The sequence below is a fragment of the Camarhynchus parvulus genome, chromosome 12 (genome assembly GCF_901933205.1).
Source record: "Camarhynchus parvulus chromosome 12, STF_HiC, whole genome shotgun sequence".
NCBI lineage: Eukaryota > Metazoa > Chordata > Aves > Passeriformes > Thraupidae > Camarhynchus > Camarhynchus parvulus.
The window spans coordinates 6,857,566-6,880,153 of NC_044582.1; the positions used below are offsets into that span (position 1 = coordinate 6,857,566).

The 22,588-nt window shown below is 37.3% G+C and overlaps 1 protein-coding gene across 3 annotated transcripts in view; it reads left to right on the forward strand.

Annotated features, from left to right (window-relative positions):
• The window catches only part of CACNA2D3 (calcium voltage-gated channel auxiliary subunit alpha2delta 3), a 385,648-nt gene that overhangs the window by 80,898 nt on the left and 282,162 nt on the right, over positions 1-22,588 (forward strand). For all 3 annotated transcript variants that reach the window (XM_030956482.1, XM_030956483.1, XM_030956484.1), the window contains one exon: positions 3,352-3,468. In XM_030956482.1, the coding sequence (XP_030812342.1) occupies positions 3,352-3,468 (117 nt within the window). The remainder of the gene's footprint in view (positions 1-3,351; positions 3,469-22,588) is intronic.

Consider the following 22,588-nt stretch of genomic DNA (forward strand, 5'->3'; position numbering starts at 1 on the left):
TTCTCTTAATGAAATAAAATTAGGGAAGATTGAAAAAGCTGAAGGGCTGATTTTTTTTTTATATAAAACAAAATGACAACTTTGTCATCATCTTCATTTTTTTTACAGGGAAGGGAAATGATAATTTAAGGCATTGCTTGTTTGAGCAGCTTCATAGTAGCAGTACAACAAAGTAGTTTGCAAGTTTGGAGTATAAAGGCCCAAAAGCTTTGTTTTTTTACTACTCATTTTGTTTAACTGGAACAATAGTGCCATGCTGCTTTTTCAAGCTGGTATCAAAATATAATGATTTCATTAAAAAAAATTCCAAATTTATTTCAGAGGGACTATGTCTTTGCTGTTTGAATTTATTGAAACTTAAACCCAAATTTAATATGTAAAAATTTAGTGGTGAGGAAAGGATGAGGGCCTGAAGGTCAAACAGCCTCTGCAGTGAAAGGAAGAGAATGCAGTGTTAATGATAGCCTTTGTTGTGGTTTTATTATGGGTTTGTGTGTTTTCACTATCCTGTGTGATTCAGGTTTCTTGCATTGATAGTTGTTATAAAGTCAGGTTCTTTATGGGTGGAATCTAAATCCCAGCATCCTGCAGAGTGAGCACTGAGGGCACAGTGACCCCCAGGTCAGGCTGGCACCTCTCCTCTCCAGGCACCAGGAGAGCAAAAACAGCTGGAAATTTTTCACAACCACATAATTTTCCTGTTTTGGAACCTTCCAATGATGGCTGAAAAAATGACAGAAGTGCTTTTTTATGGCAGTGGAATTCCAAATATAAAATATGTAATACATAAACCTCTTGCTTGCCAGGGTATTGCAGAGCAAGCTCTCCTGGTTTTGTTGCAAATGTTCTTGAAGGTTTGCAGCAACTGAGCAGAGTTGCACACCATGCACGATGTGGGGTCTTTTCACATAGATCTGAAATAATATCTTCTGTTTCTTCCAATTTCTCCTTTTGTGTTGGAACTTTGGCATTTGATTTATGAAAAAATGCATTTATTTACTATGAACTGGCATAATTATAAGATCATAAATGACGAGTTAAGAAATCATTCACGTCTCTTTTGAGTGCAAGTTATTTTTAGTTTTCAAAAACACCAGTTACTCAACATTGAGAAGTGTGGCTTTTTAATGTGCTTTCACAAGAGCCTAATAGACCCATGTGGTAGGGTTCTGTGTGCCTAGAAAATGTTGTGGATTTTAACAGTTCCATTCAGTTTTCAGGCAAGCACAGTGAATAACTGCCTGGCTTTCTTCACTCAATGACAAAGCTCAAATCAATAAATCTGATGACCTGAAAGCTGTCTCTTCAAGTGATGCATTTTAGAATACTTTCTAAAAACTCAAAGGTCAAGTCTAAAGGAAACATTTTTATCAGGAGGTGATATGTTGAACATGATCTGTGCAGCTGGAAATAAGTGATTCAAATTTGTACTTGATTTGTTTTAAATTCCCCAAAGCTTCAAATCCTGTGGGATGTGGACAGACATTGACATCATTAATTAACTGGCAGTGTTTTCAGTTTACTGATCATTTACTGCATTTTATCATGGTGTTGGTTACAATAGCATTTGCCTCTCTTGTCTACTGTGCTCTTATATTTTCTCCAGTGAGTAAAAATAAAAGTGGATTTTTCTATTTTATAAAAATCCCTTTTATCTCCAGTAATGACATAAATGGACTTCAAGAATTGAAATCAGAACTCTGTTGATGGTATCTAAGTGCAGATCAAAGGGGGGAAAAACCCAAATCTCTCTGCCTGCCTCGAGGGAGTAAAATGCAAGGGGTTTGTTTGAGGTTTCTTAGGTTGCTAGCTTGCTATTAAGGTCTCAAACTAGAGATTCATGACAGACAGTAATGTGGAAAAAAAGAAATTATCGCTGAAATTACGTATAGAAAAAAATTGCTCTAAATATTTACTGACAACTTTGTATTTTTAAATTCATTCCAAAATTGTCTGCAAATTATGTTTTATTAAATATTGTTTCACTAACAAAATATTCATCCAAGTTTTTACAGAGAAATGTGAAGTTTAAAGGAAGTACAAAGTGTCAGTCTATCTTGAAAATTAGTTTTGTTGGGGGAAATGGGTACAACATGTGCAAGCATTCTCTTAACAGAAGAGTCCTGTCTTGTGTCACCAGCCAGGACATAACTGGTCCTGGCTTATTCACTGTTTTGAACATTTTAATATTCTTCCAGCTGCTTTGAACCACTGTTTTTGGTCACCTTATTCTCCATTCTCTCTGGAGTTCTATAAAAATCATCATTCTGCAGGCAAATTTAAATGATAATTTTTTTTAATGATACCATTTCATTTTATTCACTCAGACACTGTGGGTTGCCCCAAGAATCTGCTGGAGAGGTTGGGAACATATTTTTGGCACAGGGGCTAATTGGCAGGAGTCAGGTGTGCCTTCCTCTCCCTCCCTGTGTCATGGAGGTGCAGGTTTGTGGTCAGGTGAAGGGTTTGGTGATGGGCAGGGGTCAGTTCAACACAACTGTGCATGTTTTAGAGAGAGAGAGGCAAACAATGGCCAGAGTGGAAGCCAACAGTTCTTGGAGTACAGGCTGCAGTGGAACAACGTGGGGAAGAAGAATGTTCTCAGCATTAAATTCTTTTAAATAATTAATTTTTACAAAGCTTCCTTATAAACACTGGTGAGAAAAAAAGAAGTATTGATATGCAGAAAATAGAGGATAAAACTTGTTTTGCATATATTTTTAGTGCTTAGGCATTCTGGGAGTTATTCACACTGCGAAATGTAATGCTCATCATATTGGATAAAGGATGCTTTGATGCTTGTGTTTAGATGAAGGCTCAAGTTGATGTGCTTTGTTTAGGCTTTTCTCTGCATGAAAAGTTAAGCATGTCTAGATAAGCTTGTAGTGTGAGTACTCCTAATGTAAGTGTTGGATAAAGCTTGTGAAATAGGCATCCACAGGAAGTTCAGCTGAGGAGGATTCTATGTTGCCAAGGCAGAGGGATTGCCAATCATATCACTGTTTTTACATGATTTTTGGAGGAGATACAAGGATTTTTTGTTACCTTTTTTTTGGCTCTTGTTTGGTTGTGGGGAAGAGTAATTTAAACATTGTGAAGGGGAGCTATCGTTTTCCTACGGTGCATGAGATAAATATTTTTATTATTTTTTTAAGCGAACTTCTGGTTCTAATCCAGTTGTTCTCTCCCCATGACAGCATCTTGGCACAAAGCAACCTACTGTCACGCAAATAAGCATCAAATAAATGAAGAATGTCAGCAAAAGTGTAATATAAAACGAATAATTAGTTGTCAGAATTTCAGCTGGTTCCCTGTGAGTAACTTTTCCCTATTTTTCTTTTCTTCTTCCAGAAATACAAAGAATATGAGAAGGATGTTGCAATAGAAGAAATTGATGGCCTTCAGCTTGTGAAAAAGTTAGCAAAGAATATGGAAGAAATGTTTCATAAGAAGTCTGAAGCCGTACGGGTAAGCAGCAGATCAATCTGCTATTTCCTTCTATGATGGAAAATTAAATATATGGTTTAGGCTCTGCTCTGAAGGCTGTACTAGCAATTGAAGGTGCTGAAGTGGAAATGCTAAAGCATTCAGAAGTATTTTAGGATCACTGTTCAAGAGAATAGATTTAAGTTATTTATACCATCAATAGACAAATGTAAGAGTGTGCAATGAGATTGGGACTACCAATTTCCAATATGAGTTTGTAACACACCACTGTGTGCAGTAAAACCTAAGTGCATATGGTTGAAATGTTAGATTTTAAAATATCCAACCAAAGCAGACTTAATTTCAGTACTCACTATTATAAGAATAGTACTGGAGGGAAATGTCTGAGTTCAATAACTGTCCTTTAGTTCAGAAAAAGATGCAAACACTTCAAATGGTAAACATTTTATTGTGGTAAGTACTACATCCCTCTTCAGTTTATTAATGATTATTGGATAACTAGACTGCTCTCTGCATGTCTGTAAGATTTTGTGCTTTTTTCTTCCTTTTTTTTTGTATTTTTCTATCTCCATTCTGATCCTCATTTTGTAATAGCTTTGGTGTCTATTAGACTTACTATAAAACCAAGAAAAAAGTTCAGATTTTTATGTTTTATTATATCAAATAGGAGTTTGTTGTAAAATGTGCGGTCTAAAGAATAAAAAGAAAAACCATCTTCCTGTTGTAGTTTTCCTTTTGCATTATTTGCTAGAAATTGAGGTGACTGCTTGGAACAATGTGGCATCACCTCTGTCAGCAAACTCACAGGACATTCTAGTGATGCTGTTTGCCATCAGCTGCTCTATTTCAGCCAGACTTAGCTGCTCAATTGAGCTGAAGATCCTCCTGTCTCCACTGCAGAGCTGGAGGTATCACCCGAGGACAGGGATTCCTTTTGTGTGACTGAGGATACAATTCCACCCTCAGCCTTGTATTATTTGTTATGGTGCAAAAGGGAGGAAGGAATTTGGCTGCGTTTAAGAGGTTGAATTTTCAGGGCTGGCAGTGAAGTAAAACATATTTCAGCTTGTAAAACTGAGCTCACTTGGCAGGGAAGCAGAGAAAGACAATAAACATGGAACCCCGCAATGCTATTTTTACAGTGTGTTTTTCAGAGGAAAACCTACACTTTAATATGTGTGCAACAGCTTCCAGAAGCCTGAAGAATATTGACTTGGGGAAGGGGGAGGACTCTTTTCCTTGTTTCTTTGCAGAGAAAACTGCTCCCCTGAGATCATAATGTGAACAAAGCATTCTTGGAGCAACACTTGTTTAGAGCAAGAGGTGACCAGCGAGCTGTGCACTTGCCTGGTGAGGGAATAGAATTCCATCAGGGAGGAGTGGGGTGGGGAAGGGCAGTTTGTGTCTCAATTAGAGCTTCATAACAAATGCTTAGAACAGGTTTGGTCTCTTCATACAGATGGTGTTTTTATCTAAGGAGGAAAAATATACAGGATCAATATAGACCACCATGCTCTGAGTGAAAACAAGCCCAAATTCCGTGAAGTTAAACCATGCGTGTAATCTTGAGTGAATGGATTTTAGTGCTGGAAAAAGTGACTGAAATCCAGAGCCTTTTTGGAAGGTTTCCATCTTTGGAAAGGAAGCTAAAAGCATGGTTTGGACAGGATCACTTATTTTAAGAAATTATCTGTTTAGTGTACTTTCAAATTAAGCTCTTAATTTTTTGTATAATTATATAAATTGGTCGGTTTTGATGCTAGAGATGTAAAGAGTGACCCATTCTGTTCTGGTAGTAAGTAGTGCTTGGTAATTTGCATCTTGAGAAGTACAAAAACCTTTAGTACAATGTGGGTTTTGCATAAATTTCATCCTTGGTTCATCACAACTAATTTTCCTCTCATATCTGGGGAGGTGAGATGGGAATTGGAAAACTCCTCTACACTTACAAGCTCTGTTCCATCCTGGTACTGGATCATCTTGTCTCTAAAATACTTGAATTTTGACATAAGCTTTTGATGGAAACTTGTGCAAGAGCACTGAAATGTACAATTCAGAGCAATATGTCAGGCATATTGGTGGTGATGTTGGAGGGAGTACTAAATGAAGAATACCAAACAAAATATTCCTCCACCTTAGAAATAATGGGGACATGATTGTGAGGCTGCAAATCCAAGGACTCAGAAAATATGTTCCAATATTAGCCCAAATTGTTACCCTACACCACTGAGCAAATTTGCTTCAAGTACACATCAAAATCCATTGTTGATTAAAATGTTTTATCCAAAAGCATTTTGAGCTAAACGTACTTCTTCAGGTGTTGGCAGATGTAGCACTCTGAAAATGTTCAAAAATTCATAGCACATAAAGTGTTTGATTTATAGAAAAGGCCAAGAAGAATGAGTTTTTGTGGAGGTTTTTTTTTGGTGCCTTTTTTTCTTGCGATTCTGCTTGATGCTTTCAAACATATGAACTTATTTGAAGCTACTAATCACAAGTGAACTCTTCTCCCTTCTCCCCCTTAATATTCTGGATGAATTTTTATCTTTCTGTCTCATCGCTTTTCATAGTGATTAGTTGGTTCAGTGTGATTTTTATCATATTCATTCCCTGTTTGAATTACCCTTCAGTATGCAATTATCCTATCACAGATTGTCCTATTTTTGTTCTGTCAGATACATAAGATAAATGGAAAACTGAAAGTACTAAACCAATTATATAACCTTTTGTCATCTACTTTCTGATGGAAAACCTTGCAAGCAAAATTCCCCCCCTCCTTCTCCCCAGTGTTCACTATTTACCTTGGGTTTATATCAGTTCAGGATATTCCTGTTAACCATTTCCTTCCTAATGCTGCCCTCCCTGATTGAATTTCAGGCAGGCAGCTTTGTATTTTATTTTGAAGTATTTGTGACACGAATTAAGTTAAAATCCCTGAGCTGTGGTTTTGATTCAATGCTGCTGGTGTTTTGTTTCTATCTGTGACAAAGGTAAATGAATCCATTTAATTTTAGTATTACAAAGCTTGAGATGGGAAAAATCTTACTGCCCATAAGGTGACAGACACAGAAATGTTTCCTGCACTGTTCAGCAGTTGTTTTAATTTTACAGCCAAACACAAATAATCCCTTTGAGACCTTTGTGTAGTCTGCTGTCACTTGAGGTATTGCTGCTTTTCTGGGGCTTTTACTTATTTCACTCATAGAAAGTTTGCTTCATCAGTCTTAAAGTAACCTGTGATTTCTTTTGAATGTAATTTGTAGAAGGTTTTATGATACTTCAGTGACTTTACTGATTTGAAACTGAATGGGAACGAAGCACTGTGACATAATGCTCAGTAAGTAAAAATGACTATGGCAACAAACTTGATAGTGAAAAAGAGGTTAAAATTGTTCATTTGGTGCTTTTACTTTTCCTAGTTATTGACATACTGGGAAAAAATTGAAGGCTAGAGAGAAGAGAAAAAGATAGCAAAATGAAAGATAACCAAGTTATTAGGAAATATTTGAAAAAGCTATTATTATAACTTTAGCTTTGTACTAAATTTTTGATTTTTGTTATAATACTTGCAAATAAAGAGATGCTATAAAAATGATTGTTGATTCACTGCTATGATGGCAAATCAAGTGTTAAGGATGGTTTTTCTTTAAGGCAACTACACTTGCTGCAGTGCAGAATGCAAATAAGAGGCTTCTTTTTATTAACTTTTCCTACTATAGCTACCTGGTGTTCATTGTGAAGCTGATTCTCATTATAACTGTACTGTGAAAAGTAATTGCTGTTGTACAGTAATTCAATTTCAGTGCATTCATGCATCAGTAAACCAGCGGGGTTTATCTAGAGAAACCTGGGACTCTAAAGCCTTTTATCATGAAATTCCACACGCAGACAAATGTTCTTCCAAGGAGTAGAATATCAGCATTTACATTTAACAAACATTTGCAATGAAGAGAAATGGTTTTTTTTCCCACTGATGATTTTTACACCAGTCTTTAAGCTTTTTTTGGGTACTATTAGGATGATATGGTTTATGCACAGTTCGAGTGATGTATGTGTTTGAGATGTTTGTGCTTACTCATATGCATATGTGGTGTGCACGTTTTAGTATGCACATGTTTATTTGCGTGGATGCAGATCTTTAGATGTGCATTTTGGGGTTTGTATGTGCCATACCAACAGCTGCAATTTACTGTTGTTTTTCTGCATGTATATGTGCATATATATGTAAGAAATTATTAAGCAGCACATACTGCATTCAGATATTTCCAATTAAATACTGGTAAATTGGTGTCCTGGTCAATAAATGAATTTTTATTTAAAGTCATGTGTTAATGGGTGCAAAATGAACTTGATTTCATGAGCAAAAGATCGCAGTAATTTGAAGCTGAGAGTGAAAGTTGCAAAGGAGTGCTTCTTTATTCAGAGCACTACAAAAGATTTCCATAGAGTGTATGAAAGCTCAGTAAAAAATTAATACTGAATACTGTAGTCAATAATTATAGCTTTAGTTACAAACCACCTCCAAATACTTTAATCTTTCCTTGACTGTACTTGGAATTTAACTTTGTGGCAAGTTCCTTCCTATTTGAGGCAACAGTGAGGAATATTTCAAGTGCATTTTGAAATGTTTTTTTTTTTGGAGACTATTTTAAATGTGCACTGGCTTGAATGCCCACTGTGCATTTTATTGCACTGTATTTTCATTCTGATTTTCTATCACTTTGATCAAGGCTAGATCGGGAATGGCATTCTTGAGAAGAGAAGCAAACAATCATTCATATTTTATATTTATATAATAGAATAGAAATAGATATTTAATGTCAAAACATATTACTTTTCTGGGCTCACTACTTCAAAGATAGAATAAACTAAGTTTCTTCCTTGAGCCAATTTGCATCTGTAGAATTAGAAGAAAAATGAATATCAATGTGAACTCTTTACAGCTGCAACTCAATGGGGGCTGTACTGATCCCTGGTTTTTGGTTTTTTTTTAATAAATATAGTAAGAGAGGGTTTTTTTAATCTTCCGATGGAAATGAAAAAAAAGAACCTCAACATTAAGTTTATAAAATTACTGAGGGAAAAAAAATTATAGATGGTTGTGGGTGGAAGGAAATTATGGTGAATCAACCCAGTATGACTATAAATAGTTTTAACTGACAGAATGAAGACATAATGAATAAAGGAGAGATGGCTACAGTTGTGTTAATTACTGCTAACAAATTAAAGGTTTTCAGCAATATTTTTGTATTCACATTTAGTATTTTAACTGTAATTGTTGCTATTTAATTTTGGTGTCATTTAAATTTGCTCATAGTTTTACTGGTCTCCTTCATGTGTCAGTAATAAATTTGTGTTCTTGAAAGCATGAAGAGCTTTATTTTTACTTTTTTGAATATTGGAATACATTACAAAATGAAAAGATGGATAGCAATCCACTGACAGTGGAGTATTCAATAGCACAATACATAACCTTGATAGCCATGATCTGGAGAATATTTAAAGGCACAGTAAATTTTTTTCTTCTTTATTGCTATTGGACTTGAAGATTGCTTTTGGTAAATGTGTAGAATTTAGGATAGTCAACAAATGAGGGATTGGCAAACATATTCTAGTGCAGATCAACTAAATCCCACCTTGCTGCTTCTCTTTTTAGTTCTTTGAGTTTGTCAAGAAATTTTTGTATTTGTAAACATATACTGCTATGAGTTCTGAAAGGGGGGGAAAATCTATTTTTATTGGAGTGTGGGTGGGTTTCTTTTCTCTTTAGCCTTCATTCCCATCCTGTGGCTGTGGTGTGAGAGCTCAGACTGTCCTCAGGAGCGTTTGCTGGTAAATGGGAGGAATGAATGAAATAGATAAAATCAGGTTACCTGTGTGTAATGGAATAAATATGGAATAGACAGATTTAATGGAAGTTAGTTTTTCTGTCTGTAGACTTCTCTGAATCATAGCAGGGAGTCCAAGTGCATTGATGAAATATTTAACTCTCTTATGTCCTAAAGCCCAGGGAAGAGGTGAAACATGGAAAAGCTCAGTAGGGGAGAGTGAAAAGAAAACCAGTGAAAACTTCAGGGAGATGTTTCAGGGGATATGTGTTTGCCAGGATTTCCAGGGGGTCATGTACAGGATGTGCAATATTGCTCCCAGCTCATCCCTGCTGGAGAAAATTCTGCTGCAGCTCTGCAAACGTGGAGCTTTCATGGTCTGGGTAGAGTTGAAATAAATATTTACAAGAAGTAAAGCATCTTGAACCGTCTTTGGATTTCGTCTGTCTTTAAAACCCTGGACTGTTTGTACACTAAAGGAAAAAAAGGATCCATGGTCTAGTCAGTTTTAGGAAATTTAGTGAATTTCTTAAAGTTCAAATTTAGAAAAAAGAAAAAGTAGTCATAAAAAGGAGAAAAATTAAGACTTGTAAAGAAAACTTCAAAGCATTTGCTGCAGGAGACAATTGTGATGGTCTCACCTCCAGTGCCAAGAAAAGAAGGAAAAAGTATTTGAAGATAGTGCATTCAACTGTATAGCATTTATGTGAAAATACAGTGAGGAAATCCAGCCACTTCACAGATTAGTTCCTATATTAGACTTCACTGCAACAGCACATACCATTCAGTCTCTGCAATCAATATAAAATAGTGTTTCAGAGAGCAGGAAAAAACAGTAGAGTAGTTTTGAAAGAATGAAGTAGGATAAATTAGTCTCATTTATCCTTCTTTCTTATCAGTGTTTTAGGGTATTAGCATATTTTAGTGCTTTGCATTAACATTAATTATTTTAACAAAGTCATATTGTCCAACTTTCTGTTCAATGTGGGATTTAAACTTCAAATAGTAATATTTTAATTAAAACTTAATTTCACTTGCACAACCGTCAACTTCTCAATTTTCAATTAGGATCCTGATCTTATATTGTAAATACATATCATTGAATCTATTTGTTGGAATTATACAAATAAATTCTGGTACTTTTATATCAAAGAAATGATAGATGTTCAGTGTCACATTAATTTTAGAGGGTTTCTTGATACCTATTTTTAATTAATTATAAATATTCTCTTGAGAAGATGCACTATAACTTGCTGATCATGTAACATTAGCCTGTTTTCTGAAACCTTGTGTTCATTTGTTTTAATGCTTAGGTAATAAAAAAGATCTTTTCTTTTAGAGATTGCTCAGCCTGTGCAGAGCAGGTTTCCAAGCTGCTGCCTCCTTTTTCCATTCCATGAATGATTCCAACTCCTCTGCTCCAGGAGCAGCAGTGAGGAGGAGCCTGTTAATGGCTTTCTTGGAGGCATTTAATGAATGGTCATTTATCAATATTTTGAGGAGGAGAGAGAATATCATCTCTGTGTGATTCTTCATTTTGATGTGCTCAGAAGCATTTCACTGAAAAGAGGTGTAAAGAGAATTCATGAGTGTTTTTTGATGAGCATTAACCCTTCCCTCTGCTCTGTGATGGAGCTTCCAGCAGGGTCTGTGCTGGGTCAGCAGTGCTGGCCCAGCCTGACCTGCCCTGGAGCACCATTGCACAAGAAGAGCCTCCTACACACAGAACTGAGGGCAAATACCCCATTTATCCACTCCTCTTCACTCCCGCCTTTCTTGAGTTTGACTCTGGTGTAATTAGGTAGGAAGAAGCCTGCTTAATCTAAAATAATTCCAGTTTAGTTGATTTTTTTATGTCTCCAACAGCTGATTCTGTATTCCGAACATGCTCAGCAGTGGTCAGTGCGTTTCCTTGCTCTCTCACTTTTTGGATTTTTAAAACTTACTGCTTCAGAAGTTATTCTGCCTCATCTTATTTTCTCTGGACACTACAGTTTCTTTTAGCTTCTAATTTGAATGGAATTATACTTTATAGGTTTATAAAATAAACCCACTGTTCTCCTCCCAGCTGAACAGTTTCTTCAAGACTGGGGAACTGCGCAGACTCTCACAGTGTCCTTTTTAAGCTCATCCTTCCAGGGAGATGCTGATGAGGGCAGGGGTAAAGAAACTCTTCCCAGAAGCACTGACTTTCAGGTGGTCGCAGTTTCTGCTGGAATTAAATCAGAATGTCATGATTATCACAACGGGTGGTATGTGAAATTGTTTTGGGAGACAAAAGCAGACCAACAATGAGATAAACTCTTTTCTGTTTTTTTCCCCCTTTGGAAAAGCAGGGGCTAATTTTGAGAGTGAGTTAACCAAACATTTAGTTAATGGTCTTGTTTTGAACTGCATTTAACAGCTGTCTGAAATACAGCTGCAATAAAACATCCGATTTGATGCGGTAACTAGGATTTCAAATGTTCAAAACTCATCTTCCTTTTGATGAATACCTAGAAAAAGGCTCAAGTTGTGGTTGCTAATGTTAGACTTCTAGATTGTCCTGGCTTGTACTTTGACATACTTGCAAATTGGCAATGGCTCTTAAAAAAGAAATCTCCCTTCTGGCTTCCACAGGTTCTTGCTCATCTCTCCTTTCTCCTTTACTTTTACTACACTCAGCTGTGGCAAAGCTGTGCAGAATAGTCTGAGAATTACCCAGTGCAGAAACCCCAAAACAAAAAGCTAAGAGAGGCTTTCTTTCCCTTAGATTAATTAGGATCTTGTTCATTGCATGCCATGAAAAATATTTGTAAGAGTAAGACCTAGGAAAGAGATGGGAGACAGGAATGAGCTGGATCATATGATGGACACTGCTTTTTAAATTTTTTTATGGAAGTGGTGATGATGACTTAGAACTCCATTGAAGCAACCATTTGGATGCTTTTTTTTTAAACTTTGGTGACTCTGCAGCTGTTTAGGGAAATGATCTAATTACTTATAGGTACCTTCAGGCCTGGTATTTTGTGTGGAGCTGGGCTGAAATGTGCTTTGCTGTTGCATGCTGTACTGGAGGGTGAGAGTCTCCTCCTGTCTGGAGGTGATCAGTTCCTCATGTGTGGTGGCTGCAGAAAGCTGAGCTCTAACTCAAACCCTGGGTGTCTGAGCAAAAACATTTCAAATCAGTAACCCAAATCTCTACAGGTTCAGTTAAATATAAACAAGACTTAAAATCTCATTTTCCTAGGGAATAAGGCAAGGTGGCTCCCACATGGCACAAATTGGTGATTTGAGATTCTGCTGGACAGAAGGACTCATCCTGAGTCTCATAGGGCACAAATTCTGTGGTACTTCAGTCTGTGATACTGGAGACCAACCAGCTTTAGGGCTGGTAGGAGGGGTGGAAAGACTCTTACTAAAATAACAGTCTTGCTGTTGATCAATTTAACTAATTGATCAAATTATGCCTAAAATTAAAATGTTAATGGATTTCAAATTATTTCCAAAGACAGACTCTGAATGTGAGGTTTCAGAAAAATGTCTAGGCAAAGCTTTCCATGTGCCCAGCCAACAGCATCCTAATAGATTTCTGCTGCAGATTTAGGATTTATGGCAGGAACAGCTGAGGCCCCCAGCTCTGGCAGGAGCTGCAGCACACTTGGGTGAGAGCAGGTGCAGAATCTGACACCTGGGCTGGAGTTTGCTTTTGTGTTTGAGGAGACACAAAGTTAAAAATCCCTGCGTGGGGGGAGCAAAAGTGTGAACTTTGATTTTGTAGTGTTTTAAATTTGGAAGGAAGATTATTATTAGTTATATAGGTTAGTTATCCTAATCACTGTGCCATTGCTGCAGGGACTATGATAAGAACAAATTTAGTCATTTATTTCAGGAGCATCTTGATTTCAATGCCATGTAATTATGCCACCTTACCTTTGGAGTATGTTTTAAAATTATTTGCAGTGAAGGGAGCAAACAATAAATTATAGAGATCACTTTTTAATTTCTTTTACCTCCGCATGAATAGATACACAGCCATGTATTCTTGGCCCACATGTATTTCTTTGTCATTTAAGCTGGCACAGCATATCTTGGATGATTGCTTCTGGTGCTGTGCAAGTACTCCATGAGGACAAATTGTTTGAGTAAATCATAACAAAAAAGGTGTTTCATGTAAGAAATAAACAGGTCCAAAGTAATACTATAAATTGAAATTTTATTGATTAGTCTGGGGTTTTTTTTTAATGTAAAGTTTAAATTACAGCAGTCATTGTGGCACAAAGCACTACAGAAATATTACATTACAGAAAAATCTTATGCCCTGTATTTTCAATGGGTCTTTTAAAAACTGTAGTATAAAAAGGAAAGAACTGCTCTGTACCTGTGAGTCTTTGTTTTAAAAAGAAGCTGGAACTGGAGAAGCAAGGCACAGAAAAAGGCACAGCAAGATCTGTGTGCAGAAAAAGAGTTAGGGAGCATTTGGAGATTTCATGTAGCTTCACATCACCCTTGCCAGGTGTACCATAACATGGGCTGCACACTACAGCCTCCCCAAAAGGATTACAGGGCAGCTTTCTGTTCTTCAGAAAAAAATTCAGGGACATCTCAGGTTAATTCTTTAATTCTTAAATGTGAGGATAAGAGATTGTTTAAAACCACTGTAGCTGGGAAACCTTTGGCACAGGTTAAGGGACAACCCTGGTAAACATCTTTATTTGCTAATTTATACCTTGGTTTCTTTCATCAGTGGAGTTTCTGAGTGGGGTTTAAAAACACCTTGGGGCTAGCACAACATGGGGATTTTCTCCTTTTTAACACACTGAGCAGGCTAGAATAGCATCTATTATTAAAAAAGATTGGCTTATAATTTTCCATTATATTGTAAAAACTGGCTTGTGTCAGTAAAATAATACTTTTATAACTCATTTCCCATAACTTGTAGCGAGATGGTAATTTAGCACTCTGTAAATGTGTCAGTAAATCAGTAATTCTTGAGTCATTAATTTTACATTTATCTTAATTGTTTTACATTTATGGATATTTATGGGGTTTTACTTTTTTACACTTGAAAAACATTACTATTGAGATGGGTTTAAGAAAACTAAATAATCTTAATGGGAATATTTTTGACATAAAAAATGGAAATTTTGCCTTGATTTGTGAGTTAAGCAATTTTCATTTAAATGTCACTATGAATTGTTAGAGAAATGGGAATAGCTATTTTCCTTTTGCTTTTAGATAACTCCATGCTCATGATCTGGAAATTAAATCCCTAACCTCTTGATCTTTATTTTTGACAGAAGTTCAATAAAGAATTGGATAAATTGATAAAAGATGAGTCCATAGGTGGCTAATTAATATACTAATGGACAACCTTTAAATCAGGAAGCCCATAAAAGACTGATTGCCATAAGCTGAAATCATTTACTGAGAAAACAGACAAAGGCTTTTGTCCTATTTCTCAAGTTCTTTACTCCAGCAATCACTGCTGCAGAGGGGTTGGGAGCTCTCCTGTGTCTCTCTGTGCTGAGATTCTGTTCATGGTTCAAAGAGTTCAACTTAGAAAATTATTTGATGAATTCTGTGTTTTTGAAAGATCAGATAGTCTGAGCTTATAGCACAGTTCTTTGGGTGCTGCTGTATTCTTATTTTAAAAGTGATATTTTATTTGAAAAATGCTGCATGCTTATGGCTTTTTCTTCTCCTCATCTATCACCTTGTTTTCTGAGCTCAAAGAAACTGAACCATGCAGGTGGCACTGGCCCAGCTGCCTTGTGCAAACCCAAAGCAATTATCAGGGGAAACTCAGACCTTTGCAGATTGAGTTTGGCAAGACTTCTTTCTATGTATATATGGGCTATGAGTGGAACAGGTGAGAGAATGTAGTTGTGTCATCATAATCTCTGATGATACAGTCAGGTGATGGCACAGAAAAGGATGTGGTTTTATTACAGAACTAGCAGAGACATAGAGCATAGTTTCAAAATGATTAAAAAGTGAAGTACAAAACAATGCTTTTATATTATATGTTCTTAAAACATTTTTATGGCACATATTGTCACAATCTGTAGGCCTATGTGTTTTTACTGTTGGTAGCTTGTTAGAATGAGGCAGGTAAAGGAGAAATATTATCTTCTGTAATTGCAAAATTGTAAAAGTCCAGCTGTTCCAGCTGAGGATTCCCCGAGTTAAAGGGATATAGGATGTAATCAACACAAACTCTGGGCTTTCTAAGTGACATAACTAAAATGTTTCATCTGAAGTAGCAGAGCTAAGACAAATGTAGAAGCCTTTCATATATTATGCATGAATGAATGAAGCCTTAAATAGCTTCATTCTGCAGTAGGGGAGGTGAGAACTGTGGGGTAGTGTGGTGCTTCCTGTCATAGACTCAGATTGATCTTGCATGATTCTGATTATGCTGTGGAGCAGGACTCAGGAGGATGCTCAGCATTTCGGATGTAAGGAGGATATTGTTCAGGAAGTCAGGGAATTGGCATTTTTAAGTAGGCACAAGCATTGTGCATTTCTTCCAGGAGAATGTAGTGCCAGTCCTGGGGCAGATGCTCCTGTGGCATAGCCCTACATTTACTGTGCTCCCTACAAGAGAAATCCACACTGTTCATGCAACACTTACAAGGCAGGGGCCCCTGTGGCTGCTGATGTGGATGGTATCCTTGATTTCTGGTTGATTTTAATTTGTTGAAGTGAAAGTCTTCCAAGGCGCTTACAGGACAAAATAAACTCACAGACATTCACTCATTGCAACCCCATAAAAGTTTAAAGCTCTGATGTAGAAAAACTTGTGATGCCGTATAAAAAATACATTCAGATTAAAAAAAAAGAAAAGCAATGAAGTGGGATTTTTTTCTTTATATCACACAAAATGCTTTTTTGTGTTATCATTGCTGCTAGGAAAGCATCTTGGACAGTAAATTTGGCGTCTTTTCTTCAACCTACACGTGTGGTGACAAAAATAATTTAGTTTCAAAACCTTCTTGTTCCCCTGCATTCAGTCTGTCACAGTTAACACACTGACTGAGCCATCCTGATTGCAATGTGGACCTTTGTCCAGACAGAAATTATTACCCCCAGCAGCTGATTTGACAGAGGGCTTGGACCAGCCTGCAACAGCACATTTGGCTTATTGCTAATGGGACTGAATTTAAGAAAGTGTTTTGCAGGAGAAATGTCTTCATTATCTATTATAAATGTCTGTTATTTGTTTCCCCTTATTTGTGTTACAAAGCACTAATGCTTTAAGAAGTGAAATGGGAAAGTGCTATGGTGATTTTTACTCCAGAATTTAATTGCACTGCAATCCTCAGTGGCTGAACATTTAATTTCAGACCAAAGTAAAAGAACATAAAATTAAATCCTGGATGAAATTTCATTCAGTCTAATTTCAGTATTAGTTTCTTATAATGTTTTTTTGGGAGACAAAGAAATATTACCTACTGGCATGAAAAGAGCCTAAAAAGTTTAATAAAAACACAAAGTGGTTAATATACTTTTTTATTGGGGTAAGATTTCATTTTGTTGTTGTATGTATTTTATTTCCATTTTTCCTTCAAAAAGAGCATTTTAAACTCAGTATTTCCTCCTGTACAATTCTGCTTTTTTTGAAAATACAGCCTTCCTTTTCTAGTAGTTTTCTTTTGCTGTTTATGAAGAGTTGAGAATAGACAAATTAATCATGACTTTTATTCATTTCTCTACTCTAAGTGCTGTAGTGTTAGTAAGCTTGTTTAGTCTGCTGGTATTGCATTATATATGAATTAGGTGATGAAAATAATTTTAACTTTGTCTTTTGTGAAGTAATCATACAAAATTAAAGTAACTAGGAAAAGGAATAATTGTTTGATTTAGAATAAAAAAGAAAAATGTAACTAAGCAATTTTGATTTGCAGTGCTGTATTTCACTTGCCTACTCTCACTTTTGCACAGTTCCCAATATATTTTCCAGTGTTTTACATATTATCACATTTATGGTTAAAAGCTGTGAAATTGTTCCCCTTTCCCTTTCTCTCACTGGGGAATTTGAGTACTGTGAGCCAAAATTAGCGTTTGGGTCATTACAAAGACACTGCTGATATTGTATTTCATACTTAATGAATCTTTATTGGCATCTGGGTCTAACCTTGACTCTGCTCAGTGAATCATAACTTGGCAGTCTCAGAGTAGGTTCTCCACTGTCCTATCAAATTCCAGCAGAAATAATTTGGTCTTTCCCAGAGATTTCTTTATAACATGCCGCATTGTGATTTTTAAAAAATAGTAATAAAATAATGAATGCAAAGTAAAGCTTCAAAAATAAAATTCATATTAGAGTTAAACTTTGTAAATTTAATATGATTGTACTGTTAGTAAAGGTGATGTTCTCATCTTTTGTAATGTTTTGCTAAACCCAAGCTTCTTCCTCTCATCATCTCTAAAGGTCTCAAGGCTTGGTGTGAACCTCAGAGCTTTCAATACAGGCAGTAATTTTTTAGCAGAAGAGAATAGAGAAATTCAAATGTCCTCTATGTGCAACAACTGAAAAGGAGCTCATTTCCAAGTCTTAACTTTTAGTATCTTAATGTAGATCTGGAGAGCTCCCCATGCCCTTTTTGGGGTATGGAAAGCTCTTTCAGTGTTTCAGGTGTCTTAACCAGTAGCTGCTTCTACTCCTTGCTCAGTAATGCTATTTGGCACTTCCAGTATTTCTGTTGTAATTCCTTTTCATCTCAAAATAAGTAGTACAGAAGAGAGAAAAAATTGAAAAATGCTGGGATTCTGAATGGATAGGAAATAGAGTGAAATACATTTTTGAAAGGTAAAAAACACTGAGAAAAGTCCCATTTTTATTTAAGTAGAAACTCAGAGAAGACATTTGCCATCCTTGAACACAGATTAATATTTTTTATCAAAATGCAAGTATGTTTCTGGTAGCTGAGTGCAAATAATACTGTGATGTGCAGTGGCTGGCAGCAGGAAATATCATAAGCTTTCCCCTGCTGGTGACCAAGGTCTGGTGGTCCAGGCAGGTGGTGCAGCAGGAGCAGCCACCTGGTGCTCACCCTTCTGCTCCATCACATCCCATCTGAGGCCTCAAAGCCTGGCTCATGGTTTGGGAGCTGTGTTCAGGTTTATGCTGAGGATTTTCACCTTGTGCTTTTGGGTGTTATAAAGGCCCCTGTGAACTCTCTCATTTCTGTGTCAGCTGTTTGCTAATGTCACGATTCACAGCACAGCTGCAACCTCAGCAGCGCAGGGTTCAGGTCTTAGGAAAGCAGTAATGGACTTTAAAAGCTCAGAGAAGAGAAGCAAAAGGCAGCTGCAGGTTGGAATGTCTTTGTTGCAAGAGGGTTCCATGCATGTGAATTCCTCATTCGTGAGGAAAAGAGCCGAGGTGGGAGTGAAACCATCACAAAGGGTGGGGAGGATTGCAGAGCAAGCAGCTGCTCTGTTGCCCAGTGCAGTGCCTAAGGGAGGCTGCTCAGCTCTTGTGAAGTCCCAGAGCTGCACACTGGAAGCTTGGTAAAGTATTCCTAAAGCTCCCTGCTCCCCAGTGCACTTCTCTGCCACCTGAAGGAGCAGTTTGTTTGATTTTGTTTCCTCTCTCCATGGTCAGGCTGTAGACACAGAAAGCTTTGTGGTTTTTCTCTCAGACTGAATAACCCAATAACCCATGAAACAATAACCCTGGAATGTTATGATGAGATTAATGTTATGAATGATAATCCATACTGGATGGTTACTTGGTACTTTATTCCTTTGGATTTCTCCTTTTGGCCACTTTTGATAGGCTCTGTGCTCTGAATGCACACCCCTGCTCTCAGGTGCAGGAAGGGAATTCCAGTCTAGCTCTGGGGTTTAGAGCCTGAAAGGGAGACTCAACAGCTCCCAGGCAAGGAGAGAGATTTCTGTGTAGAAAGCTAATTAAACTAAAGAAAGACAATTTCAGTGCTCAACAATTTCTGTTGCGGGGAAGGTGTTTTTTAAGGTCAGCTCAAATCTAGAATCAATCTATCCAAATAAGAGTTTCTGAATGCAGTCACCCAGATCTTTGGCTGTCATGTATTGAGAGGTCTCTCACTTGTACCAGACTTGGTCTCCCCTCCTTACACACACACACACAAAATCCTGGTAAGTTTTTAATCTAGTTAATTTTTGAAAAACAGCTTTGTGCTTTTTGTTTCTATTTGAAATCAAGCTCTGTTTCTAAACCTGAGGCGCATTTAGTTTTCTTTAGTTTTTGACGTATGTGCAGCTCTTGTACTGACAGTTTTGAGGGTTCATAGAAGGACCATTTTTTCTTCCTCAGAAACTTGCCTCTGGCAAGAGACACTGTTGCACAGTGGCCCCCCAAGCTGTGTTTTTTATCTCTTTCTCATTTTAGCAATTAATCTGAATTTTGCCATAGGGAATACCTGGTATTTCTGCTCCATGGATGTTCCTTACAATTCAGAATATGTCGTGATAGGTGCTGTGTGATATAGAAGGAAAAGGTTGAGAGCAATGGATATTGTGGGATGTAGGTGAAATGTGGAACATGGCAATCCAGAGAGAATATTTAAATGTCTCACTTAAACTGTCAGGCAAAGTAGATATGCAGTGAATGCATATGTTCTGAGAATATCAAATCTGCTCATGTGCTACCTTCAAAGAGAGACTTTGAAATAGGAATTGCAGCTGAAATTAATTCTGTATGGCACTTTCCCTATCTCCTGGAATTGGCATCAAATTTGCCTCAGAACAAGACAAAAACTAGTCAGACATATAGAGAGCTTCTGGAAATGGTAAAATTCTCACTGGAATTGTGGAACAGCAAAATTAGTAATAAGATTTGGTGTATTCTTTAATTTTAATACTTCTGTCTACTCTATCTGGATGTCACTTAATTAAAAAAGAAGGAAAGGAGCACCACCAAGGCATTTATTAATTTTGGGGTAAGCTGTGTGAAATCTGTCAATCTGAGTTCACCATATCCCTGAGATTCATTTTCCTTGGATTTGAAAATAAACCTTAAACCTCAAGGATGAAATGCCACTATGGCTCATTTCATTACTTCCAGCAGACAATAAACCAGCCCAGAATTAGCATTCCCCCCACAGCTGTGCCCCTTTCCCCTGTAGCCTTCTGTGGAGGGAGGCTTGTGAGCAGAGGTCTCTCCCATTTCTGCAGCTCTCTGGCTGCTTTAGCCCTCTTATCCCCAGGAAGGATCTACAGATCTCAGCACTCGCTCCCTGCCAGTCCCTGATAATTCCATGGATGTAGATACAGAGATGTACCTGGGATATTAATCTTACTGCATGTTAATAAGCAAGGTACAGCATTTCTTAACCTCCCTCCTCCCCAGTGCACTTTCTCTGCCACCTGAAGGAGCAGCGTGTTTGATTTTGTTTTCTTCTCTCCGTGGTCAGGCTGTGGACACAGTAAGCTTTGTGGTTTTTCTCTCGGACTGAAGGACAGAATTAATTGGCTTTGAAGTTTCCAAATCTGTTTCTGAAGAAGAGATTTGCAATGAGTGACTGCGAAAAGGAGCCTGTGTGGAAGCCAAATCACTCTGGAACCAGAGCAGTGCTGGCAGGGTCAGATGCCTGCTCTAAAATCCTCTGTTAGCACTTGATGTGAAATTGAAATTGGAATGATTTCCATCCCTCTGATGGAACTGGCTTCTCTCACTGCTGTTCAAGCATCTGTGCAGATGATGATTCTGTCCTGGTATCTCTTAGAAAGCACTCCTAAATCTAAGAGTATTTATTTGCTTGTTAAGTTCTTAGGGGACCAAAATGAACAAAGCAACCCCAACACCAGTGAATTCTCCAAAAAGACTTACCTGTCTGGGCTCAGGCATCGTGTGCTGATTCCCTGGTGCCAGGAGTGCCCAGCCCCTAAATTTGGAACCTGTAAAAACCAGAGATTTGCAATAATTTCTGAGAAAGTGGTATCAAGTTTGGCTTTCTAGAGTGAAGTTTTAATCAGTAGGCAATATGAATAATGGGAAGGGACTAATAACCCTTGATCCTAGAGCAAGGGGGGGTCTTGGTGGTGTTTTGTCTGGTGGTCCCAAACTTCTAAATCCTGATTTGCCAAAGGATGAATTTGAACCTCTTGAATGAGATGTGTTGTAGCTCATCCTGACCACTTTTCTATTTCCTCTCTAAACTCTTGGAATGGCAAAGTATGGGTTCTACTGGACACCATTCCTGAGATCCCTGACTGAATTCTGTACTTGGGGACCCTGGCAAAAACAGCTTTCAAAGAGCTGTTGGAGACCTGCAAATGAGTGTGAGTGAATGTGTGATTCCATTGTGAGGAGCATCCTCAATGGTTCCATTTCTGTGGTGCAGGGGAGCATTCCCCAGTAAAAGCCTGTGGGAGGTAGGTTTACCTTTCGCAGGAGAAGAAAGAATTCTAACAGGAATGCACAGCAAATAACCTCACATTTTCCCTTTGGCCTCTCCAAACACAAAGCACATTCCTCCTTTCTTGCTCTCCCCACTGTATGCAATGCTAATACACAGGATAAAAAAGCACATGAATGACTGAAGAGTAATAGTTAAAAATCAACACCTTCTCAGATAACATTACTAAAATTAGAAATAAACAGTGCATATTTATCATCTTTTGGGACAAGGGAAAGGTTTTATTTGTGACAAGTTGGAGATTGCTGCACTGTTGACACTCCTGTATGGTGTCAGGTTTGAGATGTTCAATTCAAGCCTGTTCATACTGTAAAGCCAGCTAGCTTGCTACTAATTAACATCTCTTGTAGCTTTGATTTGTTTTAAGACAAATTAGTAGATGTAAAATTCTCATTCTTAGACTTGCTCAAAAATAATATTAATATATGGCTTGAAAATGCAAGGTTCCTCTGCATTTCAGTTTTTAGAATGAAGCTTTTTAAAACTGCTGCCTTAAAGCAGGCTGAATAAAGTAGGATTTCTGATTGCAAAATGGGAAGTGATGTGCAGAGTCTGTGGTGTTTCATAATGTAAATGTGATAATTGCTAGATGAAGGTTATTTGAAAATGCTTCTAATATTTGATTTGTCTTTAGCATGACAGAATTTCATCATTTATAATGTTTTAGACAATATTAATTGATGTGGAAGAAATCTGTGTAAAATCTGTTAAATGAGCTGAGAACTACATGACTCCAAGTTACTTTGGGGATGTCAATAGTTAGACATCTCAGCAGAGCAAACCACATAATTTTTCAAGGTTTGATCTTTATACATAAACAATATTTGAATTTAGCAGTTGCCACACAGAACTCAAGAATTTAGTACTGTAATGTGAGGTGGCTGAACAGCTGTTTTTGTGCAGTATTACCAGAATACCTGCAGC